Source organism: Perca fluviatilis, chromosome 12 (genome assembly GCF_010015445.1).
Source record: "Perca fluviatilis chromosome 12, GENO_Pfluv_1.0, whole genome shotgun sequence".
Taxonomy (NCBI): Eukaryota; Metazoa; Chordata; class Actinopteri; order Perciformes; family Percidae; genus Perca; species Perca fluviatilis.
The window spans coordinates 27415885-27439880 of record NC_053123.1 but is presented as its reverse complement, the minus strand read 5'-3'; the positions used below and the strand labels follow the sequence as shown (position 1 = coordinate 27439880).

The 23996-nt window shown below is 39.9% G+C and overlaps 1 protein-coding gene across 1 annotated transcript; it reads left to right on the top strand.

Moving 5' to 3' along the window:
- The first annotated feature begins 4140 nt into the window (after positions 1–4140).
- Positions 4141–22873, top strand: LOC120570373 (CD209 antigen-like protein E). Its single transcript, XM_039818684.1, has 6 exons — positions 4141–4349; positions 13375–13476; positions 15001–15180; positions 18635–18777; positions 18937–19040; positions 22297–22873. Exons 1-6 carry the CDS (start codon positions 4235–4237, stop codon positions 22448–22450), a joined length of 798 nt encoding a protein of 265 aa, XP_039674618.1. The 5' UTR covers positions 4141–4234; the 3' UTR covers positions 22451–22873.
- Positions 22874–23996: the final 1123 nt, after the last annotated feature.

Sequence of the window (23996 nt, the reverse complement as noted above, 5' to 3'; positions counted from 1 at the left end):
CCGTAAGGTGGTGTTGAGTAGCTAATAGACGAAGGATTGCATTACAGAGTTTTTACGTTGCTATGGACGCAGGATTCCAACCGTAGAGACGGAACGGACTATTTTCTCTAGTGGAAGCAATGCAATCGTATTTAAATCAATAAACTCCCATTTAAATCTATATTTTGTCAAGTTATTAGTCAAATTATTGATTTATTTGGTAAGTAGCCATGTAATAAGCGGGATAATGTAGAGCGAGGCGGTTGTTATAGCGAATACAACCCTTTCAGGCTGATTCAAGTCCTGATCACCCTGTCGGGGTTGTATTCACTATAACAACCGCCTCGCTCTACATTATCCCTTACTTATTACATGGCTTGGTTGAATTCTAATGTAGAATGCGGTCTGTTATTTCTTGATAACAGACCGTTGCTAAGGATAACACACTGTTGCCATGCATAGCAGAGCGTTGCCATGGACACAGTTCTGTTCACTCTGGAGCTATCAATCAATCCGCTGAAAGAAGTCCGGATAATTTATCAGCTGTGGCCAAAAAAAAGCATGTTTTAAATGTGTAACACCACTTGAGCCACGGTGAAACGTTTTTTCGTGTATATGGTTGAAATGACAATAAAACACACTTGTTGAGTTGATCGTCTCACTGTCTGTCTGTAAAGGGTAGGCGTGGCTTGAGAGTGGCCTCATACAGCAGCAAAGCAAGTGCATTCTGGGATTTGGTGTCTTTCATCCATATGAGCCAAAAACACATTTTCTGGCTTATCTCGGCCTAGAAGGCACCAATTTCAATTTTCTTTTCACATTTCTACTACATTAGTGACCCAATTTAAAGATATATTCAGCTTTCCAGTGGTGAAATTTCCCTTTAAAGACTTTAACAAGAGCTGTCTCAGTGCTGTGGTGTGGTCGAAAACCTGACTGGAAGGCATCAAAACTGTTGTTTAGTGATAAGAAAAGGTTGAGTTGTTGAAAAAACGCTTTTTCTATGATTTTACTTAAAAATGGAAGGTTTGATATCGGCGTATAGTTGCTCATTAGTGACGTGTCTAGATTGTTCTTTTTTAGGAGTGGTTTGATGACTGCAATTTTTAGGGCCTGTGGGAAAATACCTGAGAGCAGAGATGTGTTTACAATCTGTAGAAGATCAGAAGCCAAACAATTCGAAACATTTTTGAAAACACCCGTTGGTAGAATATCAAGGCAACAGGAGGAGGTATTCAAATGTTGTATAATGTCCTCCAGGTTTTTATGGTTGATCATATGAAATTGTGTCATGTTGGAATTAGTTTTGCGTGAACACTCACTGTAAATTTTAACAAGTTGACTTTACTTAGAAAATGTATGGAAACTCATTGCCTTGAAAAAAGTAAGTTCAATGAACTTAGTAATGGTAAATTAGTGCAGCTTAATTGTAAACAATACTTAATAAACTTAAAATGTTTAAGTGAACACAGCTTGTTTATTCTCAGTTAGTAACACTCAATAAGCTTATACTTATTAAGTGAAGACAACTTGTTTATTTTAAGTAAATTACACTTAATTTGCTCATGGTTTTTAAGTTAATGCAGCTTGCTTTTTCTGAGTAAATACTTAATTAGCTCACATTTTTTAAGTGAGTACTACTTAATTATCTGGCATTCACATAGAAAATCACCCTGCCATTTAACAACTTTATAGTACACTGTAAACCCGAATAAGTTACCAGACCTCAAATTATTTTCAGTTATTATGACTTACAGTTTTGAGGTTTCAAACCACAGGAATAAGTTCACAGAACTTTAAAAAATAAGTACACAACCACACCATTTTATGTTACGTCTGCTTTTTAACAGTTAAATGTTAAAATGAAATAGAAAAATAAATAAACATTTATAAATTAAAATAAAAAAATAATTTTAAAATATACTTAAATAAATTGTAATTGATTTTAAAGAAAAAAACTCAAAATTCTCTGATTCGCGCTAAGTGACTAGATAGCTCTATAGCAGCTAACCTATATCTGACAAGTTGCCAATCCCAACAAGACTCCCGTGATAAGCCAGTGAAGGGTGGGGGCTTGGAGAAGGTCTACGCTCTCTGAGACAAACACATAAAAAAATATATAAAAGAAGTAAAAGTGAATGAATGTTAACATTCAAAACTTACAGTAAGTCCAGTGATCCTGATTGCTGCTGCGTAGGTAGTTTCTGCAACCCTACTGTCTGTTGCTTCTAGCCTTGCTGCGTTGTTCAAACTTTTCTTCTTCTGTGTTTTTCCAAAGAGCGGTAAGGAATCAGTGTAGTATGTAAATTAGCGCCACCTTCTGCTTTGCAGGTTGAATCAGAGATTAACTCGCCATATAGTTGGGTCATCTATAGCATTTCCGTGACCCTGGAGAGGAAAGGTTTGTTTCTCACTGGATTTGTCATCTATGAAGGTTAAAGAGAGAAATTAGCCAGGGTGCCCCTCACAAAAATGTGTGGAAAGTTTTTGGGAGCCCTATATCCAAAATGGCTGCCGTCAGCCTAGCTGGAAATTAACTTTTTAATGGTTTTGCCCACAGTGCTGCATAATACATGGTTTCAGAGTCTATTTGGGTCAAGAAATTCATAAATGATAAAGATTTATTGATTTGACCTATGTCTGACCTTCAAATTCAAGATGGCCACCAGTTTTTGGCTCTTTAAATGTAATTTCTTCAAAATCGTCAAAGAGCCTTAATATTAGGCTCAAATGAAAGCTCTGCCATACTGAGTGCAGTTATGGACAGCAACATTATATAAACATACACATTATGTCATCAGATGTCTGGGGTGGAACCAATGAAAGACAGAGGAGATTATTAGGCGAGTGCCGACATTGGCCCTATTGAAACTGAAGGAATTATTATTATTTCCTGCAAATTAATCGCCTTTTTGAGGGGCTTAACATATTCAAAAACTCACCAAAATTGGCAGTCTCATCAAGTCTGGTGAAAATGTACGTATTTTAAGGGTTTTGGGAATAGGCGCACACAAATGGCTCGCTAGCGCCCCCTACAAAGTTAAAAAAAGTGAACCCGTGCAGTGTGTTTAACGTAGACTCACAAAACTTGGTACACATATGTAACATGTCAAGATGTACAAAAAGCTTCATTGGAGCCATACCCTAAACCCAACAGGAAGTCCGCCATTTTGATTTCAAAGTTCGAAATTAGTGCGATTTTGGCCATTTCCACGTCGTACTTTAACAAACTCCTCTTAGAGATTTCATCTGATCAACTTCAAATTCGGTCTGTGCAATCTTAAGACCTTAAAGGGGTGATATAATGAATATATAGGGTATTTCACACTGTTCCTTATGGTCTCCTAATGGGGTATGTAACATTGGTTGGGCTGAAAATGGGCAGGTTGATATTTCATTGGCCCTTATGCGTCCCTGTGTTTTGGCCCTATTTGTATCAAGAGCTTTTCTTCCAAATATGGTATGCTCACAGTGACAGACTGGTAATCTGGCATTTGGGCAGATGCCAGAGGGGCCACGGGCCCTCATGGGCCGTTTGGGCCAGCCGGCCAATGGGAGAGCCGCATGAGGCATGAGCCCATATAATTTCTCTCGGCCCCCTTTCAAGCATCAATAATAAAGCTTGATGGCCAAATAATAACCAAACTTGTCCAAATCCTTCAAATCTAGTAATGGAATCTGATCAGTATTTATACCACATATGACTCTCTCAATATCACAGTCATAGTTACCCTCTAGTCTACAGTGACGGACTTTTACATTAGTCTGTATTGTTTTGTAGCTAAATTACTTATTCACATCAGATGTTCAAAAACGTAAACATGCATGGTTTGAAATAAAAACAATCTACCTGCATTTTTTTAATTTTAATATTTTTTTGCAAAAGTTAAAATGAAGCAATGCCTTCTGGGAATTTCAAGACAGAATCGAGTAGATCGCGTCTTTATATATACGGTCTATGGTCTGCGTCAGCGTGGTTGTTGGAAGTTGGAAGCTTTACTGTTGACAAAAAAATTAATCGAGGCATCAAGCGACACAAAGGGGGGAGGGGGACAGAGAAAAAGAGAGAGAAATATAAGAGAGCTTTAAACTGACTGTTTTTAAAATCAAGTGCAGCTTCAGCTAGCATTAGTGCTAATACTGCTAGCATGTTATCGACACATCTGAGCCAGCACACCAGGGAGAAAGACAGGACAGTGAGGAATATGAGGAAGAGGAAGAACAAAACGAGCAAGAGGAGGATGAAGCGATAGACATGGATAACGAATCTATGGAACTAACCAACACAGAACAACAAGCCTGCTGTGGGTCTGAATGGGGATTACCAGAAGCAACAGAGATGGAGACCAATGCTGCAGGAGGGAGTGTAGGTACAGTAAGTTTGGCTACTTCAGAATATTATATTATGGAGCGGCTGGCACATACATACATACATACATACATACATACCATCACTGGGGCTATCAAAAGTGCATGTACTTTCCGTGCGTCAAAAGATCTATCAGCTAACAAAAGCTAACAGTCCGATTTGAATTTAAGGCATTTTTATAAACGCAAGGCGTCTTGTTAGGACGAGCAGCTACCTAGCTATATGTCCCATTCAATACAATGGGAAAAGTTCACGGCTAGCTAGCTACACTTTTGGCATAACTATAGTTTATTTACAGTTTCATCACGTCACTTATATTACAGGTTCCCCAAGGTCTTATAAAGCTAACAGTTGTGTCCGATTTCAATTTAAGGCATTTTTGTGAACGTTGGGGGTCTTGTTATGAGGAGCAGCTAACGAGCTATGTGTCCCATTCAATACAATGGGAAAAGATCACAGCTAGCTAGCTACACTTTTGGCGTTTGAATTTTGTCACGGCACATATATTATATACTATATAAATAACTCAACACACATATCCATTATAAGATTAACTGGAACCTTCACAGACCCTGGCCTGCTGTGAGCTAGATTGAGCTCCGTCACGGCCGGCAGCCCGCGGTGCTCACAAAAAGAAACCAAGGAAGTCCTGAGCGCAGCAGCAGGCAAAAAAAAAAATACCTCGGCAGCAGGGGACAGAGAGGCCTCTGGGAACAGGGGGCCGCAGAGAAGGCCGACTCCTACAGGCGGCCGGCGACGGAGGCAGAATCCTTCAGGCGACCAGCGGCGAAGGTAGAAGCCCTCAGGCGGCCGGCAACGAAGGCAGAAGACCTCAGGCGGCCGGCGACGAAGGCAGAAGCCCTCAGGTGGCCGGCGACGAAGGTAGAGCCCTCAGGCGGCCAAGCAGGACGTTAAGGACTCCGAGGTGGTCGTCGGCAAAGGCGAATCCCATCAGGAGGCCAATGGCAAAGGTGAAACCCCTCTGGCGGCCGAACAGCAGGTCGAGGACGGGGCCCCTCTAGAGGCTGGTGGTGAAGGAGAGTCCTCTCTGAAGGCCGATGGCGAAACCCATCTGGAGGCCAACGGCGAAGGCGGAACCTCTCAGGCGGCCGTCGGCGAAGGAGATATCCCTCTGTAGGCCGTCGGCGAAGGAGGGTCCCCTCTAGAGGCCGATGGTGAAGGCGAAACCCATCAGAAGGCTATGCAGGCCGACAGCGAAGGCGAAACCCCTCTGAAGGACATCCGCGAAGACGAATCCCCTCTGGAGGACGTCCACGAAGGCGAATCCCCTCTGAAGGACGTCTGCAGCGAAGGCAAATCCTCTCTGGAGAACGTCTGCAGCGAAGGCGAAACCCTTCAGGAGACCTGGCAGGCCGGTGAAGGCTAAAACCCTCAGAGGGCCGGGCAGGCAACGGGTCAGCTGAGCTGGAGCCAGGCGACAGGTCAGCTGGGCTGGAGTCCGCCAAACAGATAACCGGAACAGAGGTCGACAGGGGTGCCAACAGGACACGAGGGGCAGGAGTCAGCCTGACCACAGACAGGACAGGAGGGGCAGGAGTCAGCCTGACCACCGACAAAACACGGGGAGCAGGAGTCGGTCGGACCACTGACAAAACACGGGGTGCAGGAGTCGGTCGGACCACCGACAAAACACGGGGTGCAGGAGTCGGTCGGACCACCGACAAAACACGGGGTGCAGGAGTCGGTCGGACCACCGACAAAGGCAAAGTCTCTGGGGAGTAGGACAAAGGCAAAGTCTCTGCGGAACAGGACAAAGGCAAAGTCTCTGCGGAACAGGACAAAGGCATAGTCACTGTGGCGGTCTCAAGGGCGGTGACAGGAGCGCCGGAGACCGGCAAAGCCACTGGGGCGGTCTCTGGGGCACCGGAGACCGGCAAAGCGACTGGGGCAGTCTCTGTGGCGCCAGAGACCGGCAAAGTCAGACTCTGGACGACTGGAAGACTCTTGCAGAGCTGTCATCGGAGACTCTGGACGACTGGACGTCAGCGGCGAGTCTGGGCGGCTGGACGTCAGAGGCGAGTCTGGGCGGCTGCACGTCAGCGGCGGGTCTGGGCCGCTGCACATCAGGGTCAACAGATACTACCTGCAAAGATTCAAGAAGATTGAAATCACGGCCAAGGACAAGTTCGAATTCCAATTTTTGTGAGTTTTCTTATATATTGAGGCCGTCAAAAATGTGCCCAAGTGCTAAATCCAATTAGGGGGCGCTATAGAGCAACCGTACCACTCCCAAGCCTAAATGTGTATTCAGATGAAAGATTTTAATATTCTGCAAATGGCTGCAAAAGTTTGAGAGTTTTCGTGCATCCTAAAGTCCTCAAACATGTGTTCATAAAATGAAGATTTTTTCACGAAAACCAATATTTCAGAAATTTTTGAATTTTGTAATTTTTTCTAAAAATAGCACGATGGAGTTCAAGATGAGACCTATGTTCCCTCTAAAGTTTTTTGTGAGTTTTCGTGCATACTAACCCCCTCAAAATTGCAACAAAGGACTCGGAATAATAATAATAATCTGACGAAAAACAATAGGTTCCTTCGCACTTTCAGTGCAAGGCACCGTTGGGGCCTTGCACTTTCGTGCTCGGGCCCTAATAAATACATTTTGTGACCATTTGCTGATTGCAATTTATTTATTATGATTGATTTTACTTATTTGGTGAAGCACTTTGAGATTTTATTGTATTTTAACATGTGCTACATAATTAGGGCCCGAGCACGAAAGTGCAAGGCCCCAACGGTGCCTTGCACTGAAAGTGCGAAGGAACCTATTGTTTTTCGTCAGATTATTATTATTTTTCCGAGTCCTTTGTTGCATTTTTGAGGGGGTTAGTATGCACGAAAACTCACAAAAATTTGCACACATGTCACAACTGGTGAAAATTGCAAAGTTCTGTAGTGATTGGGCTTGGGCGTTGCCAGGGGGCTCCATAGCGCCCCCTAACGTGCGCCTTAAATTAGACAAAAGTAATAAGTTAATATACCAACTTTTGAGGGAACATAGATCTCATCTTGAAGTCTATGGTGCTATTTTTAGAAAAAATTAAAAAAATTCTAATATTTCCGAAATCTTGGTTTTCGTGAAAAAATCTTCATTTTACGAACACATGTTTGAGGACTTTAGGATGCATGAAAACTCTCAAACTTTTGCAGCCATGTGCAGAATATTAAACTCTTTCATCTGAATTCACATTTAGGCTTGGGAGTGGTACGGTTGCTCTATAGCGCCCCCTAATTGGTTTTAGCACCTTTATGACGGCCTCATTATATACAAAAACTCACAAACATTAGCCCCCACATAAAGACCTGGGAGCTTTGCGAGACTGTACAGCGATTTGGGCCATACCTGTAAGCGGGTTCCATAGCGCCCCCTAATGCGTGGAAGGCCTTAACTTGGACATAGTTGCTCCGATCTTCACCAGACTTAATACACATATTGCTCTAATCATTGCAGACATATTTCCAATTTACCTTCATTAGCTCCGCCCAACCGGAAGGCGGCCATTTTTAATTATGCATATTTCAGGCGTTTTACATTCTTTCGAACTCGTCCTAGGCCGTGATTTCAAACTTCTTGAATCTTTGCAGGTAGTATCTGTTGACCCTCATGACGAAAAGTTATCCAGAGAATTTTGATAGTTGAAATAACGCGCAAGTTATATCAACTTCCTGTCTAAACAGGAAGTTGCCTTATCGTGGCAACAATTATTCGGATTGCCGCGAAACTTGACAAGGTTGTTCTCGTGACAAAAAGTTATCAAAAGAATATTGATAGCTAACACAATGCGCAAGTTACAGCGGACCAACTTCCTGTAGGTGGATGTCGAAACAGGAACGGTTGTATCTTGCGCACGGCTATTCCAATGGACACAAAACTTAAAGGGGTGATAAAATGATTATATAGGGTATTTCACACTGTTCCTTATGGTCTCCTAATGGGGTATGTAACATTGGTTGGGCTGAAAATGGCCTGGTTGATATTTTACTGGCCCTTATGCATCCCTGTGTTTTGGCCCTGTTTGTAACAAGAGCTTTTCTTCCAAATATGGTATGGTCATGAATATTTAGATGAGCTGCGCGCTGATTCGTTGAGCGAATCCCCAATACACATACATTAGAGAAGCGACAGAATCTCATATTCCAGACACTGCAATGTTTCATTACCAAATTCACTTCTGAGACTTTTTTAAGCGAGAAATCAACTATATAAAGCTGAAATATGGGCCGTTTTACAAACATTGATGGCTAATTGCAAATTTGGTAAGACGTGTCGGACATTAGGAGCTCCACACAGTCTGACGAGAAAGCGGCAGCCTGCTGGGCTCCATACCCAGCGCAAAGTCACCCTTTGTGGATACTGCACTACGGGGCTCCGCGGCCAGCTGCCGGCATAACTCTAATATATTTACGGTTTGAATTTCGTCACGCCACTTATATAACATCATTCCCCAATGTCTTATAAAGCTAACCGTTGTGTCCGATTTGATTTTAAGGCATTTTTACGGATTTGTAGGACGAGCAGCTGCTTGCTATATGTCCCATTCATTACAATGGGGAAATACCGCAGCTAGCTAGCTACACTGTCGCCATAACTAAATTATATTTACAGTTTGAATTTCGTCACGCCACTTATACAACATCATTCCCCAATGTCTTATAAAGCTAACCGTTGTGTCCGATTTGATTTTAAGGCATTTTTATGAACGCAAGGCGTCTTTGTAGGACGAGCAGCTGCTTGCTATATGTCCCATTCATTACAATGGGGAAATACCGCAGCTTGCTCACTTTCGCATAACTAAAGTATATTTACAGTTTGAATTTCGTCACAGCATTAATATTACAGGTTCCTCAAGGTCTTACAAAGCTTAACTAACACTTGTCCGATTTCGGATTTCAATTGAATGTATTTTTGTGAATGTCAGAGTTAGGAGGAGGCTAGCTAGCTCTCATTGATGGACTCCATCTCACCGCGGCTCTATCAATGAGACTCGCGGACAAGAGGCGTTCATTTCCCCGATTGTTTGTTTAAATAACTCAACACACATACCCATTATAAGATTTACTGGAACCTGCGGGCTGCGGTAAAAGATTGCGGGCGTAACAAGCTGCGCCGATCTGCGGTCAGGGCGGCGATGTAGCAACCCAGGCAGCACCAACACGACGCACTAAACTCCGACACACAGTCGGAGAAAATTTGCAATTAGCCATCCATTTTCGTAAAGCGGCCCATATTTGAGCTTTATATGGTTGATTTCTCGCATAAAAAAGTTTCAGAAGTGAATTTTGTAATGGAATAGCAGAGATCTGCGTGACCTAGCTAGATTCAGAAAACTACCTGATCTCAGGTCAGTTGTGTAAATGTTGGGGCGTGACCGTTCTCTTAATACACCCATGGGCTGACAAAGGTTCCGGTTTTTGGGAGGTTGACGTCAACTTCCAGCTTTGTTGGGATTCGCCCGTTTTCAGCGGCAGTTTCAAAATATGAGATTTTCATAGTAAAGGGGTGTCAATGGGATTTTGAGCTTCTATGTATGTCCTATTTACCCACCGAACTGTCCTCATTCAACTATGACAGGGTAAAATTGGTTTTGCATTCTATCACCCCTTTAAGACAGTTGTTCCTCATATGCCAGTGAGGCTGTGTGCTAAATATGGCGTTGATTGGCCTTTAGATGGCGCTGTTTTCATTTTTTAAATTAATTAGCAAATTTGCTTTGAGCGAAACCTATTTTTTTTAACTCCTCCTAGAGCGTGAGTCCCATTTGCACAAAAATGTGCACGTAGACTCTGTGGACCGTCATGACAAAAATGTATCAAAAGAATTTTGAAAACTAACACAATGTGCAAGTTACAGAGGACCAACTTCCTGTAGGGGCTGTCGAAACAAGAAGTGGCGTATCTTACCAAGATTCATTCTGATTGTCATCAAACATGACACAGATGTTCCACATAGGGGCTTGAGCATCCATGCCAAATTTAGAGTGAATCGGCCATTAGATGGCGCTGTTAGAATTTTTTTTATTAAATAGCCACATCGTGATATAGGCCTATGGGAAACCTACTTTGTCTAACTACACCTGGGCCGTTAGTCCGATCTGCACGAAAGCTTGCATAGAGACTCGGAGGACCCTCATGACAAAAAGTTATCAAAAGATTTTTGATAGCTAAAACAATGCGCAAGTTATGGAGGACCAAGTTACTGTAGGTGGGTGTCGAAACAGGAACGGTTGTATTTTGGCAAAAGTTTTTCCGATTTACATGAAACTTAGAATGTGTGGTCTACATGTGATGTTGCGTCTGCCAGTACCCCCCAATGCAAGAAGCGAGGGCCCGTCATCACTCCTTGCAGCTTTAATTAAGTTTATTTTTAAATCATCCCTATTTTAAACAATAGAAATACTATAAAGATGTTAAATGGCAGGGTGGTTTTCTATGTGAATGCCAGATAATTAAAAATAAAGAAATTATGTGATTAATCTAAAACAACCTTCTCATTTCATTCTTTTAGATAGATTTTTTTTAAATAGATGTATATGCTACTTGTGTAGTCATTTTCAGTCTGTAAACTGAACCAGAAAACAAGTCAGTAGTATTAGGTAGTGCTCACTCTCAAAATTCACACACAAATGCTTCACAGCTCACAGACCGCAAGCAGTTTGTAAATCAAGATATATTTGTGTGTGCATCAGAAATACATTTCTGAATCTTGTCCTGTGCATTTCTGAATCTTGTGTGCATTTGTAAATTTTGTTTGCATTTCTGAATTGTGTGTGAATTTATGAATTTTGTGTGCATTTATGAATTTTGTATGCATTTGTGAATCTTCTGTGCTTTTTAAATTTTGTGTGTATTTGTGAAATTTGTGCGCATTTGTGTATCCTGTGTGTGTATTTATGAATCATGTGTGTGCATGTATGAATCCTGTGTGTGCATATGTGAATGTAGTGTTTGCATTTATCTTTATTGAGACTGTTCTAGCTCCATAGATAATTGCGTGCATTTGAATGAGTCATTAAACAAAATGGCGACTCCACCTCCTTTCTTATTCACTCTATTCTCACTCATAAAACTAAAGTTAGGGGGGGCTGACTCAATGAGAACAGCAGCACTGTTATTATGGTCCAACCAGGTTTCAGTTAAAAACATGAAATCAAGATTGTGCTTAATAATACAATCATTGATTAAAAATGATTTTCCTGCCAAAGACCTAACGTTTAGTAGTGCTAATGTTAGTGCATTTTCATTTTTTGGGACAGACTGTGGCTGACGAGGAATGGATGCTAAATTTGCAGTTAAGTGCTTATTCACCATTCTTTTTCTATTACCTATCACAACATAAATTGTGGAAGAATGTAATACACAGGGCCCAGGCTTGTCTTGGAAAGAGTCATGAGTGCTACTAGGCATGCAGCCTGGACCTGGCCCATATCAGTTAATGCTTGCTGCATTTTGCACACAAGCATCCTTATCAGTTTGGGGAGTAGGAGTTAACTGCCGTCCTTGAGGGGGCAGAGGTGGCTGGTGTTTTACGATGGGAGAAGGAAGTGGGGCATACTTGGTTCCAGCATTCACCAGCTGCTTCATCTGGTCAGTGAACTCCTTGAACTGTCCTTGAACTCCAACGTGGGGATGGGGGAAAGAGGGGAGAGCGACGTATCCTCAAAGGCGTCCTCAAAAGGTGTCGTGGTTGTCAAAGGGGTTTGAGGAGTGTTGGACGGGTGAGAAGGGGGGGTTGAGATTTCTCATCTCCACTCTTTGGTCTCCCATGGTCAAATCTTTGCTCAGGTGGGGGCTGTGGTGAATCACTGCCGCACTTTGTTGTGTCTTCCTCTTGTTTTGGTTAATCTTGTCTTGTGTCCTTGGCCAAGGGAGCAGATGTGTGGCGCAGAAAGTAAAGTAGGCTAGAGGTGAACAGCTTTACTCCTGGCTTGTTAAGGAAGAGTCCATCTGCTTTAAAAAGATGTCTGCGGCCCCAGAAAATGTTAAAATTGTCAATGAACTACAGAGAATGGTTGGTACATGCATTTGAAAGCCATCTGTTCAGTGCCAACAGTCTGCCGAATCTCTCAGCTCCTCTTCTGACTGGCGGTATGGACCTTTTTCACAGCAGACATTTTGACTTGTCATAGTAGGAAAAGCACAGCTGAAATTGATAACCTTAATGATGGCTCAATTCCATCAAGTGTCCCAGGAAGCTATTTCAGTGAGTCAGCATGCACAATACCAGGGCCTCTCCTAAGTGGACTGCAGCCAGCATTAATGGGTTTGAATACACCTGTGCTTTTCCTGCTATGACATGTCAACATGTCTGCCGTGAAAAAGGTCTATAGGGCCACTGATAAACACCTTTGCGTTTAGGGAGCTGACTGTGTTCAACAGATTCATAAAGTCACGATTCAGCAGTTCAGACTCTTGCTTTACAACATCATTTGACCCTATATGCAGTATAATGTTCTTCACAGTTGGGTGTGCTGTTACGATATCCTGGATTCTTTGGGCTAGGTCAGACACCATGTCTTTGGGAAAACAGAGTATTTTGGTGTTTTTACTGCTTTTTATATCTTTCAAAAGGTGTTTTGTGTTTCTGAGAAATGTAATGTGATGTTAGCAAATAACATTTTTAGTATTTCTATGTAATTGAAAAGGTGTTTAGACGTCTGTACTTGATCATTTAAGGAAGTATTAAATTACTCGCAAGCAGTTCCTGTTTTAAGTGGTGTAGCAGACGAAGTTCCTCAAAAATTAAACTTCAGAGAAACTATTAAGAAACCAACTAGACTCAGTTTAGTCTGTGCTGCAGCGCTGACCCTTAAGGAAATAGTCAACCTCCTTCTGAACAATGGAGGAAATCTATGCCAATGTTGACAATGACAAGTCTGTTAACCTAAGACCTTCAACACATCAGACAGGTAAGAATGTTCAGTCAGACAGAGAGGCTGACACACTGATCTGTATATTATCATCTAATTACTGTTGTATGATTAAATGCTCTTCTCTGTGTTTAGGTCCCAGGAGCTCAGAGAGGAGATTTCATGGAGCTGTTGTTCTCTGTCTGGGGCTGCTGAGTGTTTTCCTGCTGGCTGGGATCATCAGCCTCGGTGTCCACTGTGAGTCTAAATCACATTCAGAAGTTAAAGTGTATAAAGTAATTGTTTTGTAAAGCAACAGCAAACATCATTTGGATCGCTATTATAAAGTTGCAACTGATGCTTATAATATTTAGTTAATAATTAATTAGTGGTTTATAAGGCATCAAGTAACATTAATTTGGCCCCATTAAATCTTTCTTTGTGATCTACAAAAGAGATGACTTTATTATTTGTGTACTGATTATAGCTATCTAAATATTGTTTATAGATGTTACAAAGTATGTATTAACCATTAACAAGGTATTATATTCATCAGTAGCAAATAATAGCATTATGATAGCAATCCAAATAATGTTCGACAGTTTACAAAAGATTTCTTAAAGGTTTTCAAATAATTTCATAACCTTAAAAACAATATACTTTTTATAATGTATACATGAAGCTACTATAGGACAGCACTCCAATTTGATCGACAACGGACGTTTAGGGCAGCGCCCTTCCTCAACGTGTGCACAGGCAATTACAAACAATACTCCACACACAGGTGGGTTTAATTATACAACCAGTACTGCACAGGTGGAGTAAATCATCCACAATTAGCACATCAGTCCCAACGGAGGGAGCCACAACCAATCCACATCACGGTTAGGAAACACAACCCAAAACCTAATAAGCAGTGACAAATAATGTTGATACCTGAAACTGAATAAAACCTAAAAAAAAATCTACAGGAAAACCAAAACCAAACTAAAACTACATAATCAGGCCAAATAAACCAACATTTAATGGTAAAAAAAAACAACACATAAATTATAGCATTACTAACAATTATCATCATTAGCACTGTTTTACTCCAAAAGATGTAGATGCTTTCCCTGGATATGTGTTACTTTCTTTTTAGTTTAAATCCAGGATCTCTTTCTGATCTGTGTTTGATTCACTGTCTTGTGTTGATTTTCTCATTTGCGTTTTGTTCCTTTAAAGCAGTTTTGTTTTCATTTTGTAAAATTATACACAGAAAAGAAATCTAAATGAAAATGCAAAATCAACACAACAATCATTTCATATTTAAATTCCAGCATCAACTCATTTTTAAGCCTTTATTTATAGGACAGATGAAGACATGAAAGGGGAGAGGGGGGGAATGACATGCAGCAAAGGGCCACAGGTCAGAGTCGAACCCACGGCCACTATGTTGAGAAGTAAACCTCTATATATGTGCGTCTGCTCTACCAACTGAGCTAACCCTCCGACAAGCATCAACTTATTTGTCTTTTGTGACACAAGCAGCAATGACATGTTGTGTCTCTACACCTGACAGACTGAGTTATGTTAGTGACAAAACTGCAGTAGAAAATATGCTTACTGAAGTCTGCTGCAGAGTTCACTACACCGTTTGCCATGTCATAGGTTGGTTAGTATGATTATCTTTCACTATTTTATATCCTAAAAAAGGAAATGTAGTTTTGTGAAATAAATTAGACATTACATGAACGGAGAAGTTGTTTTGTGTTTCTGAGAAATGTCTCTTGATTATTTTAGACCATGTGACATTACGTGGATCAGCTGCAGAGCTCTCCTCTATCAAAGCCAACCTGACTGAGCGTCTCCAGGCCAGTGATGACAAGTCTTCTTCCCTGACTGAAGAGAGAGACCGGCTGAACTCCAGCCTCACTGAAATGGCTAAAGAGTTGAACCGGCTTCATCGTTGGTCCAAACAGAGTGAGTGCTTGCGTCTGGTATTTAGATTTACTTGCTGTAACAGTCACCCTGCATTGTGATGAGATCTGTATGGAGCCCACTTTTATTTTTTATATATATATATATATATATATATATATATATATATATATATAATTTTTTTTCTACTGCAGTTTTATCACCAACATAACTCAGTCTGTCAGGTGTAGAGACACAACATGTCACTGCTGCTTGTGTCAAAAAAGACAAATAAGTTGATGCTGGAATTTAAATATGAAATGATTGTTTTGTTGATTTCGCTATTTCATTTATATTTCTTTTCTGTGTATAATTTTACAAAATGAAAACAAAACTGCTTTAAAGGAACAAAACGCAGAGAAAGCATCTACATCTTTTGGAGTAGAACAGTGCTAATGATGATAATTATTAGTAATGCTATAATTTATGAGATTTATTTTACCGTTAATTGTTGGTTTCTTTGGCCCGATTATGTAGTTTTAGTTTGGTTTTGGTTTTCCAGTAGATTGGAGTTTTATTCAGTTTCAGGTACCAACATTATTTGTCACTGCTTATTAGGTTTTGGGTTGTGTTTACTAACCCTGATGTGGATTTTATATATATATATATATATATATATATATATATATATATATATATATATATATATATATATATATATATAGTGCTGTCAAACGATTTAAAATATTTAATCGAATTAATGTCATAGTTAACTTGCAATTAATTGCACATTTTTATCTATTCTAAATGTCCCTTGATTTCTTTTTGTCCCATTATTTTTTTTCTCATTTTAATGCTCTATCAACATGGAAAAGTGGATCGGCTTGCTTTGTGCTTTTGTCTGCTGGCTTTGACGAGGGGGCGGAGAATTTGCATCAGCTCTGTGCTCGGCCATCAAGTGGTATTTCAGACTGGACGTGCTGCGATGATAGCTCTGTTCACAACGACAAAACAAATCACTTTGGTCTTGTCAATGGAACCATTTGGCAACTTTTTAAAAGTAAACTTTTCATTCAGAATCTTATTAGCATCCATTTCGGCATCTCGCGCTCGCCATCCACTCAAAACGTAACGTTAGCCTACTACTCTTTGGCCGGCTTGCAAGCCCAAACAAGTGTGTGCGGCGTGCCTGTTGTTTTGTTTCCGGTCTAGCTAGATCCAGTGTGGTGTTGTAGTTTTTCTAACGTTACTAGTTGTTGCAACAGCATTTGTTAAAATGGGTTTGCGTTAACGCCGTTAATAACGCGTTTAACTGACAGCAATAATATATAAATGATGTTGCCTTAAAACATGATTAGAGATGCTGAATCCACACATATATTAAATGTTTTTGGCAAAAACTATTCCCCAAAATTGTGCATATGCCTATTTTTGAAAGGTAAGTGCTGTAGTACAACCAGCAGAAGAGTAATTATCTGTGAGGTAAGTTTAGAGACACAACTCTTTTTAGTTATTAAAATATTAAATGTTTTTGGCAAAACATATTCCCCAAAATTATGTTATGCTTTGTAGGAGCCATTTGTATCCACCTTTTAGTTAGGTTAATTTAATTATTTATTTTAGCCACTTGGGGGAGTATTGCACTGGGTGGGGCACGTCACTGGGAATTAAGTATATTTACAGGTGTGGCAGTGAGGGAAAGGTGTGGATGGCGGGGAACACAGTTCTTACCTTAGCCGTGAGCACGCCACAGCACTTTATTAATCAAATACTATTTTATGTGAAATACCCTTTTCTACTTTTATAATAATGGGAACACCATGCAAAGAGAATCAATGCCTGGACTTAAGATCTTTTTGCTACGCGTTGAGAACACCATGCCATCCATGCCGAGGCTTATAGGATATCCTCAACATGCTTATTTTTGAAAGGTAAGTGCTGTAGTACAACCAGCAGGGGGCCTTCTATGTGTGGAGTAGTTGTGGAGACATGACTCTCTGTAATTATGACAAATATTTTTAAAAATTGGCAAAAAATATTTACCAAAATTATGAATGTGCTTATTTTTTTTAAAGTAAGTGCTGTTGTACAACTAGCAGGAGACAAGTTATAATTGAGGTACGTTTGGAGACACTACCTTATTTCGTCATGTATTTAATTAATATTTTTGTTGTATCTCTTTTCAGTGTTGTAGTTTGTAGATGGTCCCTAAGCACTCGTCTTACTGCCGTCTCACCGCCGGCTGCTCGTAGAGGCCACTGTTATTTCTCCAGGTTGGAGGACGGCTCGTTTTGATGAAAATTTGTTGGTAGCTCGTTGTTGACCTTACCACGTGAGGAAAAATGTGTTTGTAATTTAATAACATTTCGCTATGGAGAAATTGATCCCGGAAGTTTGAATCTGTGAATATCTTTCTAACTTTGCACATGTTTATAAAACCGAGGGCATGGATTAAGAATCTGTGCGAACAGTTTATAAAACCGAGGGAGGGGATTTTTATACTGTGCGCACAGTTTAGTTTTTCATTTCTCAGCTGACCCCAGGGGGGCTCCGTAGATCTGTGATTTTGGTAGGGCTGCTCGATTTAAGGAAAATAGGCTCACGCACTTTGACATGTCATAGGTTGGTTAGTATGATTACATTTCACAATCACGGGGCAAAAAAATTATATAAAGTTTTTTAAAATAAATTAGACATGACATGATGCAGAAGGTGTTTTGTTTTTCTGAGAAATGTCTCTTGATTATTTCTGATGTGACAATATGTGGATCAGCTGCCAACCTGACTGAGTGTCTCCAGGCCAGTGAGAACAAGCTGTCCTCCATGTCTGAAGAGTAACATTTTTATTCAGTCCCCCTGTATTGTGATGAGATCTTCTTAGTATCTTCTTTATGATTTAGTAGCCAATTTCAGTCCAAAATTAGAAATTCATGGAAATTCTTTTATTAGGAATAACCCCTTGAGATGTAGCATCTCGTTTTTGAGGGGGTCCTTAAAGGCAAACTTATACAATACATACACAATTAGACAAAACAGTTAACAAAACTTGTGGAAACCTCAAGAAAAACATACATCAAACATACATACATACTGACAGACAAAAGACAAAGCTCTCCATCACACCAAAACCACCCATATCCTCCCCATTCAAACCATTACATTTTATGAATCAAACCTTATGGAAACAATACATGATTATAGACCCTGGCAAAATTGTGTCCTCTTTCCCTGCATGTCGCTACATTGCTACATTATATTCTCCTAAGTGACAATTCTCTCTTGTCTGTGCTTGATTGCGCAAGAGTTACAATGTATACGATGATCATTAGTAGATAATAGATCTATAGATAGATAATCTATATAATAAATTTGGTCCAAAACCAGTCAAGTCTCAAACCATCTAATAAGGTTAAATTCACCAAATGAGCTCCATCAATAAAAAGTTGACCTCTACAGAACTACATAACATTGACATGAGTCTTGTTGATCTGTAATGTATCTTGTTTGTATCTTACAGAGAAAATGTGTCCAGCAGGATGGAGGATGTTCTGTTCTTCCTGTTATCTCCTCTCTGCTGAGTCTGGTTCCTGGGAGAAAGGCAGACAAGACTGCAGAGATAGAGGAGCAGATCTGGTGGTGATAGAAAGCTCTGAAGAACAGGTACAGTCCATGATAGGATACAGGATTTACTTATTTTTTTCTAGGTTGTTTTTAATAATGATGATTAGGTTAAAGTTAAGTTTTGTGTGGAGATACATACTTATAAACTGCACACATATTGTGGTTAAAACTAAAATATAATATAATTATGTTGAACAGACGTTTATCTCTGGGATCACCAACAGAGATACTTGGATTGGTCTGACTGACAAAGATGAGGAGGGGACCTGGAAATGGGTAGATGGAACTCCACTGACTCTGAAGTAAGGCTTCACTTTGATTTAATATAGACATTAACTTATATAACTGTAATTTCATATCACTGTGCTGAAAAATATTTGATTTGAATTTCCAGCAGACATTTCTCGCAAGCATAGATGCAATGCATGCATAAATATATTGATTGATTTATTATAGATAATAAAATATGACCCAACCCAAACTGTTCCTTCTGATGCTGAACGTTTCACGTTCTGAATTGCAGTTTAAAGATAATAAAGAATAACTAAAAGGAAATATTTAGTAATAACAGTTTTATTGCAACATTATTTAGTCAACCCACAATTTAAGCTTTGAGCATCAAACACATCCCCTGTAGAAGGGGGTGTAAAGTGTTTAGTTTGGTACTTCACAGAGAGCTGAGGCTGCAGTCTGCTTCAGTTTGTGCAGCGTGCAGTTTACTTCAATTGTGACTGTCATTATCTGCATGGATAAATTACCACTAGAGGAGAGTGACAAAGTATGTGTTTTGTCAGTAGGATGAAACAAGGAGCTTTAGAACATAACTGGTGTGAAAGCGTGATAGCGTCTTATTCCTCTGAGTCACTGTTTGTTCGGCACTCCCTTTCTTCATCTACTCTCGAGCTTATTGACGCACCGCTCTCTTAGCCAACTTTGATCACTGTGTGTTTAATAACAGTAAGCAATACATACTTTATAATATACCTTTAAAGCTGCAATAATGTTGTTGTTTTTTTGGCTAATTTAGAATCCTCTGAAAATGTACTTGTTTAAAGGGTAACTACCGTTTTTTTCATCCTATTTTCCTATGTTTTTGTGGGTAAGTAACTGATAGGAACAACAATCTCTGAAATTGGTGCAGTATTAAGCGTGAACGCTGTAAACGGCAGCCACAGACCAGGCTGCAATGTAACCCTATGGGGCAAATGTTCAGCGTCAGTTTGGTCCACCTAAAGTGCTGTTTTTGCCACTGACAGGCTCAGATTAATATTCTAAGTGTCTGATAACATTATATAAAGGATCCCTACAGAGATAGGGCTTTTTAAAACCTCTTCGAGACCTTTCTGTTTAACCAGAAACAGCTCTGAGGTCGCTTGCGCTAAACACACCAGACTCCATTTAAAAAACAATACTTTTAGTATAGAGACAATATATTTTAACATGTAAATCGGTAAACTGTGTTTATTTTAGGGCTGCAACGATTCTTCAAATAACTCGAATAATTCGATTACAAAAAATCCTCGAAGCAAAATTCTTTGCCTCGAAGCTTCGTTAAATCAATGTAATTAAGGTTGTACGGCTCACTGTGTTTCCGCACAGAGGATTATTACTAGCGCACAAGAGGTTTGCGCTTCTGCGGACACAAGACTGACGGCCCAGATTACAAATGAAGGAAGACGAAAATAGCGAGGGTCTAAAAGGGAGAGACAGGCGAGAGAAAACGACAGAAAGTTTGGGATCATTTTAAGCTGCAAACATGCTGCTACATCACCTCTGTAACAAACCTCCAGTGTACTCATCCATTCCACGGAGCCAACCCGACACAAGGTAGCTAACGTCTGCTGCTCTCGTCCACCGCGCTGTTTACACAACTAGCCTGCAGCATGCTATTTTGCTAATAGCGATGTTTTACACAACTAGCCTACAACATGCTACTCTGCTAATAGCGATGTTTTAACAAGCTAAAACGAAAGCTGTCGGTTTGTAGTGTAACTTTTTATTAGTTTGCTTCTAATCTAGCTGCTGCCGGAGACAAACCGGCTCCTCCCCCAGCATGGCTACTTAATATGCACGTGAATGACGTCATCATGCATTCTTTATTCTTTCTCCTCACCATAGATATAGCTGTGCTCCTACTGTGTATTAGGCTTCTGAAAATGTGTCCCCCAGAACAGTGTAGTTGAGTAGCCCTGCTGTAAACCCTCTGGTCAGTGAACAGCTCTTTTGCATATCCAGTGCAAAGAGCCAGAGGCAATAAGGGGAATTGGGCCACCAAAAATGTACTATTGTAATGTATTTCTTTTTAAGGGTCTTGGAATTTGGCAATAAAAAATGTTGCTTTTTCTAAAAAAGGAAACCAGTCTTTTGTATATATACAAAAGACGGGTTTCCTTTTTTTTAGTAAACAGCACTAATAAATATTTACTATTGCTGCTTACTAAGTATTTCTTACTAAGTGTTTCTTACTAAGTATTTCTTATCCGATTACTCGATTAATCGATGGAATAATCGGTAGAATATTCGATTACTAAAATAATCGATAGCTGCAGCCCTAGTTTATTTCAACCAAAACTAGAGTTGTGATGGTTGGTAAAGTGGGAGGACGACCCAAAACGTCTTTTAATAGTTTTATTTTGTTTCTGTCGACTTCGAATGAAGTGTATTTTACGATGCTAAAATTATTGTTTATTTACATGGTGGGTTTGGCGAACGGATGTTTTTATGTTTAAACGTACAATATGTAACTTTATGCCGCTAGGGGTCTCTCAACCAAAACAATGGATTGTAAACAGACTTTTGATGACGTTGGGAAGTTGCATGGAATTATAGGAGGTGTAGTTTTATTGTTAAACACCATCGCTGGTTAGAATGCATCTGTTCACGGATGCATTTAGTTTATTCTCATTGTCTCTCTCAGTTGGAGGCTGCGCAGTAACGCTCAGCCATCACCGGAAAAGTACTTATAATATCCTTCACTGGTCTCCATCCAGAGCAACGGTTTACAATTACGATTTACAATTACTCTCGAACGTATTATCTGGGTGCCAGAGTTTTGACAGAAGTTATGAGTAACTAGAGGGTGAAAGGTTATAGGACGCACTGACAGGCGACTAAAGGAAACAACCCGTGTCTGAAAATAAAATAACATATTTCTCTGAGTTTGACATTTGGTGGAAACATTTGGGATAGTGTAACTACACAACTCAAAAAAATATATAACATAGGTATGGTCGTTTTTTAGACATTTTAATGCAGAAATGTTACATATTGTACCTTTAAAAAAAGGACCGTACTCATTAACAGAAAGGTCAACCTCCTAAGAAATCCTTTCCATAATGTTGTCAGACACTTAGAATATTAATCTGAGCCTGTCAGTGGCAAAACCAGCACTTTTGTGAAGGTTACATTGTAGCTTGTTTCGCAGCTGCCGACTGCAGAGATCTCGCTTAATACTGGACCAATGTCAAAGATTGTTTTTTCCATCGGTCACTTAGACACAAACACATAATAGGGTCCAGGTTGAAAAAAAACGGTAGTTACCCTTTAATAACCTCCTAGGTACTGGGCAGGGCCGCCTGATAATGGTGGTGGAGATCCACAGTGGGGTGAAGAGGACTGTGCACACATTGTGGCTGGCATGGACACTGGAGCAAACTGGAATGATCGGAGGTGTGATAACTCTCTGCAATGGATCTGTGAAAAAATGGCTTAGCATTTAAAACATTTGTAAATAATTTTAAATGTAACCTACGATTATGCAAATTACATTTTAATAACGTTATTGCATGTGTAATAAATGGGGAGAGAGAGAGCATCTAAATCAACATGTAAAGGTTTGGTGGTCAAGAATCGAGATCTCTGTGATTTATAAAATAGATTCTTGCTGGGAAACTTTATTGTGGGACTCTGGAATTGTTAGCATATTGGCCTATCTGTATACAAGTGTATGTATATATTTGTACGGAGCCCCCCTGGGGTCAGCTGAGACAAAAAAACTAAACCGTGCGCACAGAATAAAAATCTTTTCCGTCAGTTTCTTTAACTGTTCGTGCTCTTGGTTTTATAAACTGTTCTCTGTCTCTACAAGCAGCCGGCGGTGAGACGGCAGTAAGACGAGTGCTTAGGGACAGTCTACAAACTACAGAGAGAGATACAACAAAAATATGTATTAATTAAATGATTAAATAAGGTAGTGTCTCCAAACTTACCTCAATTATAACTTGCTGCTAGTTGTACTACAGCACTTAATTTTAAAAATGAAGCATATTCATAATTTTGGTAAATATGATTTGCCAAAAAAATGAATATATGTCATCATTACAGAGAGTCATATCTCCAAAACTACTCAGCACTTACTACAGCACTTACCTTTCAAAAATAAGCATAATATAATTTTGGGGAATGTAATGGAAAATATTCAATACAAAATTATGCATATGCCGATTTTTAAAAAGTAACAAGTTAGAGACACCACTCTTTTTAATTATTAAAATATTAAATGTTTCTGGGCCAATGTTATTTCTCAAGGTTGGAGGACGGCTCATTTTGATGAAAATTAGTTTGTAGCTCGTTGTTAACCTTACTACATGTCAGGATCCGGCTGAGACTGCTTGCCTTTGTGCCACTCTTGTGGCCTTTTTGTATATTTTGTTATCTGTGCTTGTTGCTGTGTTCTGTTGTTACCTGTCTGTCAGCTGTCTTTGTCTCCGCCCTTCCCCTTATATGGTCTGCACTTCCTCTCTTGTTAGTTTCCCTCCAGTTCTGTTCTCACCTGTTCCCAATTGTCTCGTTAGTTTCCCTCCGTTTCCACTCTCACCTGTTGCTCGTTACTGTCTTGTCCAATCCCCTGTCTTTCTGTTTATTGGTCTGTGTATTTCTACACCCCTGTGTTCCTTTGTCTCTTGTCGGTTCGTGTTTCTCTCTGTTCGTCCTGTTCGTCTGTAGTTATGCGTTTGTAGTTGTTGTGACACAATAAAGTGTTTGTTCTGCACTCCTGATTGGAAGAGTCTTGCATTTGGGTCCACCTGCTGAAACCGTGACACTACATGAGGAAAGATGCATCGTTTGTTATTTAATAACATTTCATTACAGAATAATTGATCCCAGAAGTTGGAATCTGGGAATATCTTTCTAACTTTACCGAGGGAACTGATTTTTATTTTTTTTCTATTTTTTTTTTAGTTTAATTTAGTTTAGTTAGTTTTTTTTTTCTCAGCTGACCCCAGGGGGTCATTTGTTAATGAAATATACAATAAACA

What these genes read in the sequence shown, in the direction of transcription:
- LOC120570373 (XM_039818684.1), top strand. Translation starts at nt 4,235, where the DNA reads ATGGATAACGAATCTATGGAACTAACCAACACAGAACAACAAGCCTGC. An exon ending in CATCAGCCTCGGTGTCCACT is followed by an intron (nt 13,477 to 15,000) that starts GTGAGTCTAAAT and finishes TGATTATTTTAG; the next exon opens with ACCATGTGACATTACGTGGA. An exon ending in TCATCGTTGGTCCAAACAGA is followed by an intron (nt 15,181 to 18,634) that starts GTGAGTGCTTGC and finishes TGTATCTTACAG; the next exon opens with AGAAAATGTGTCCAGCAGGA.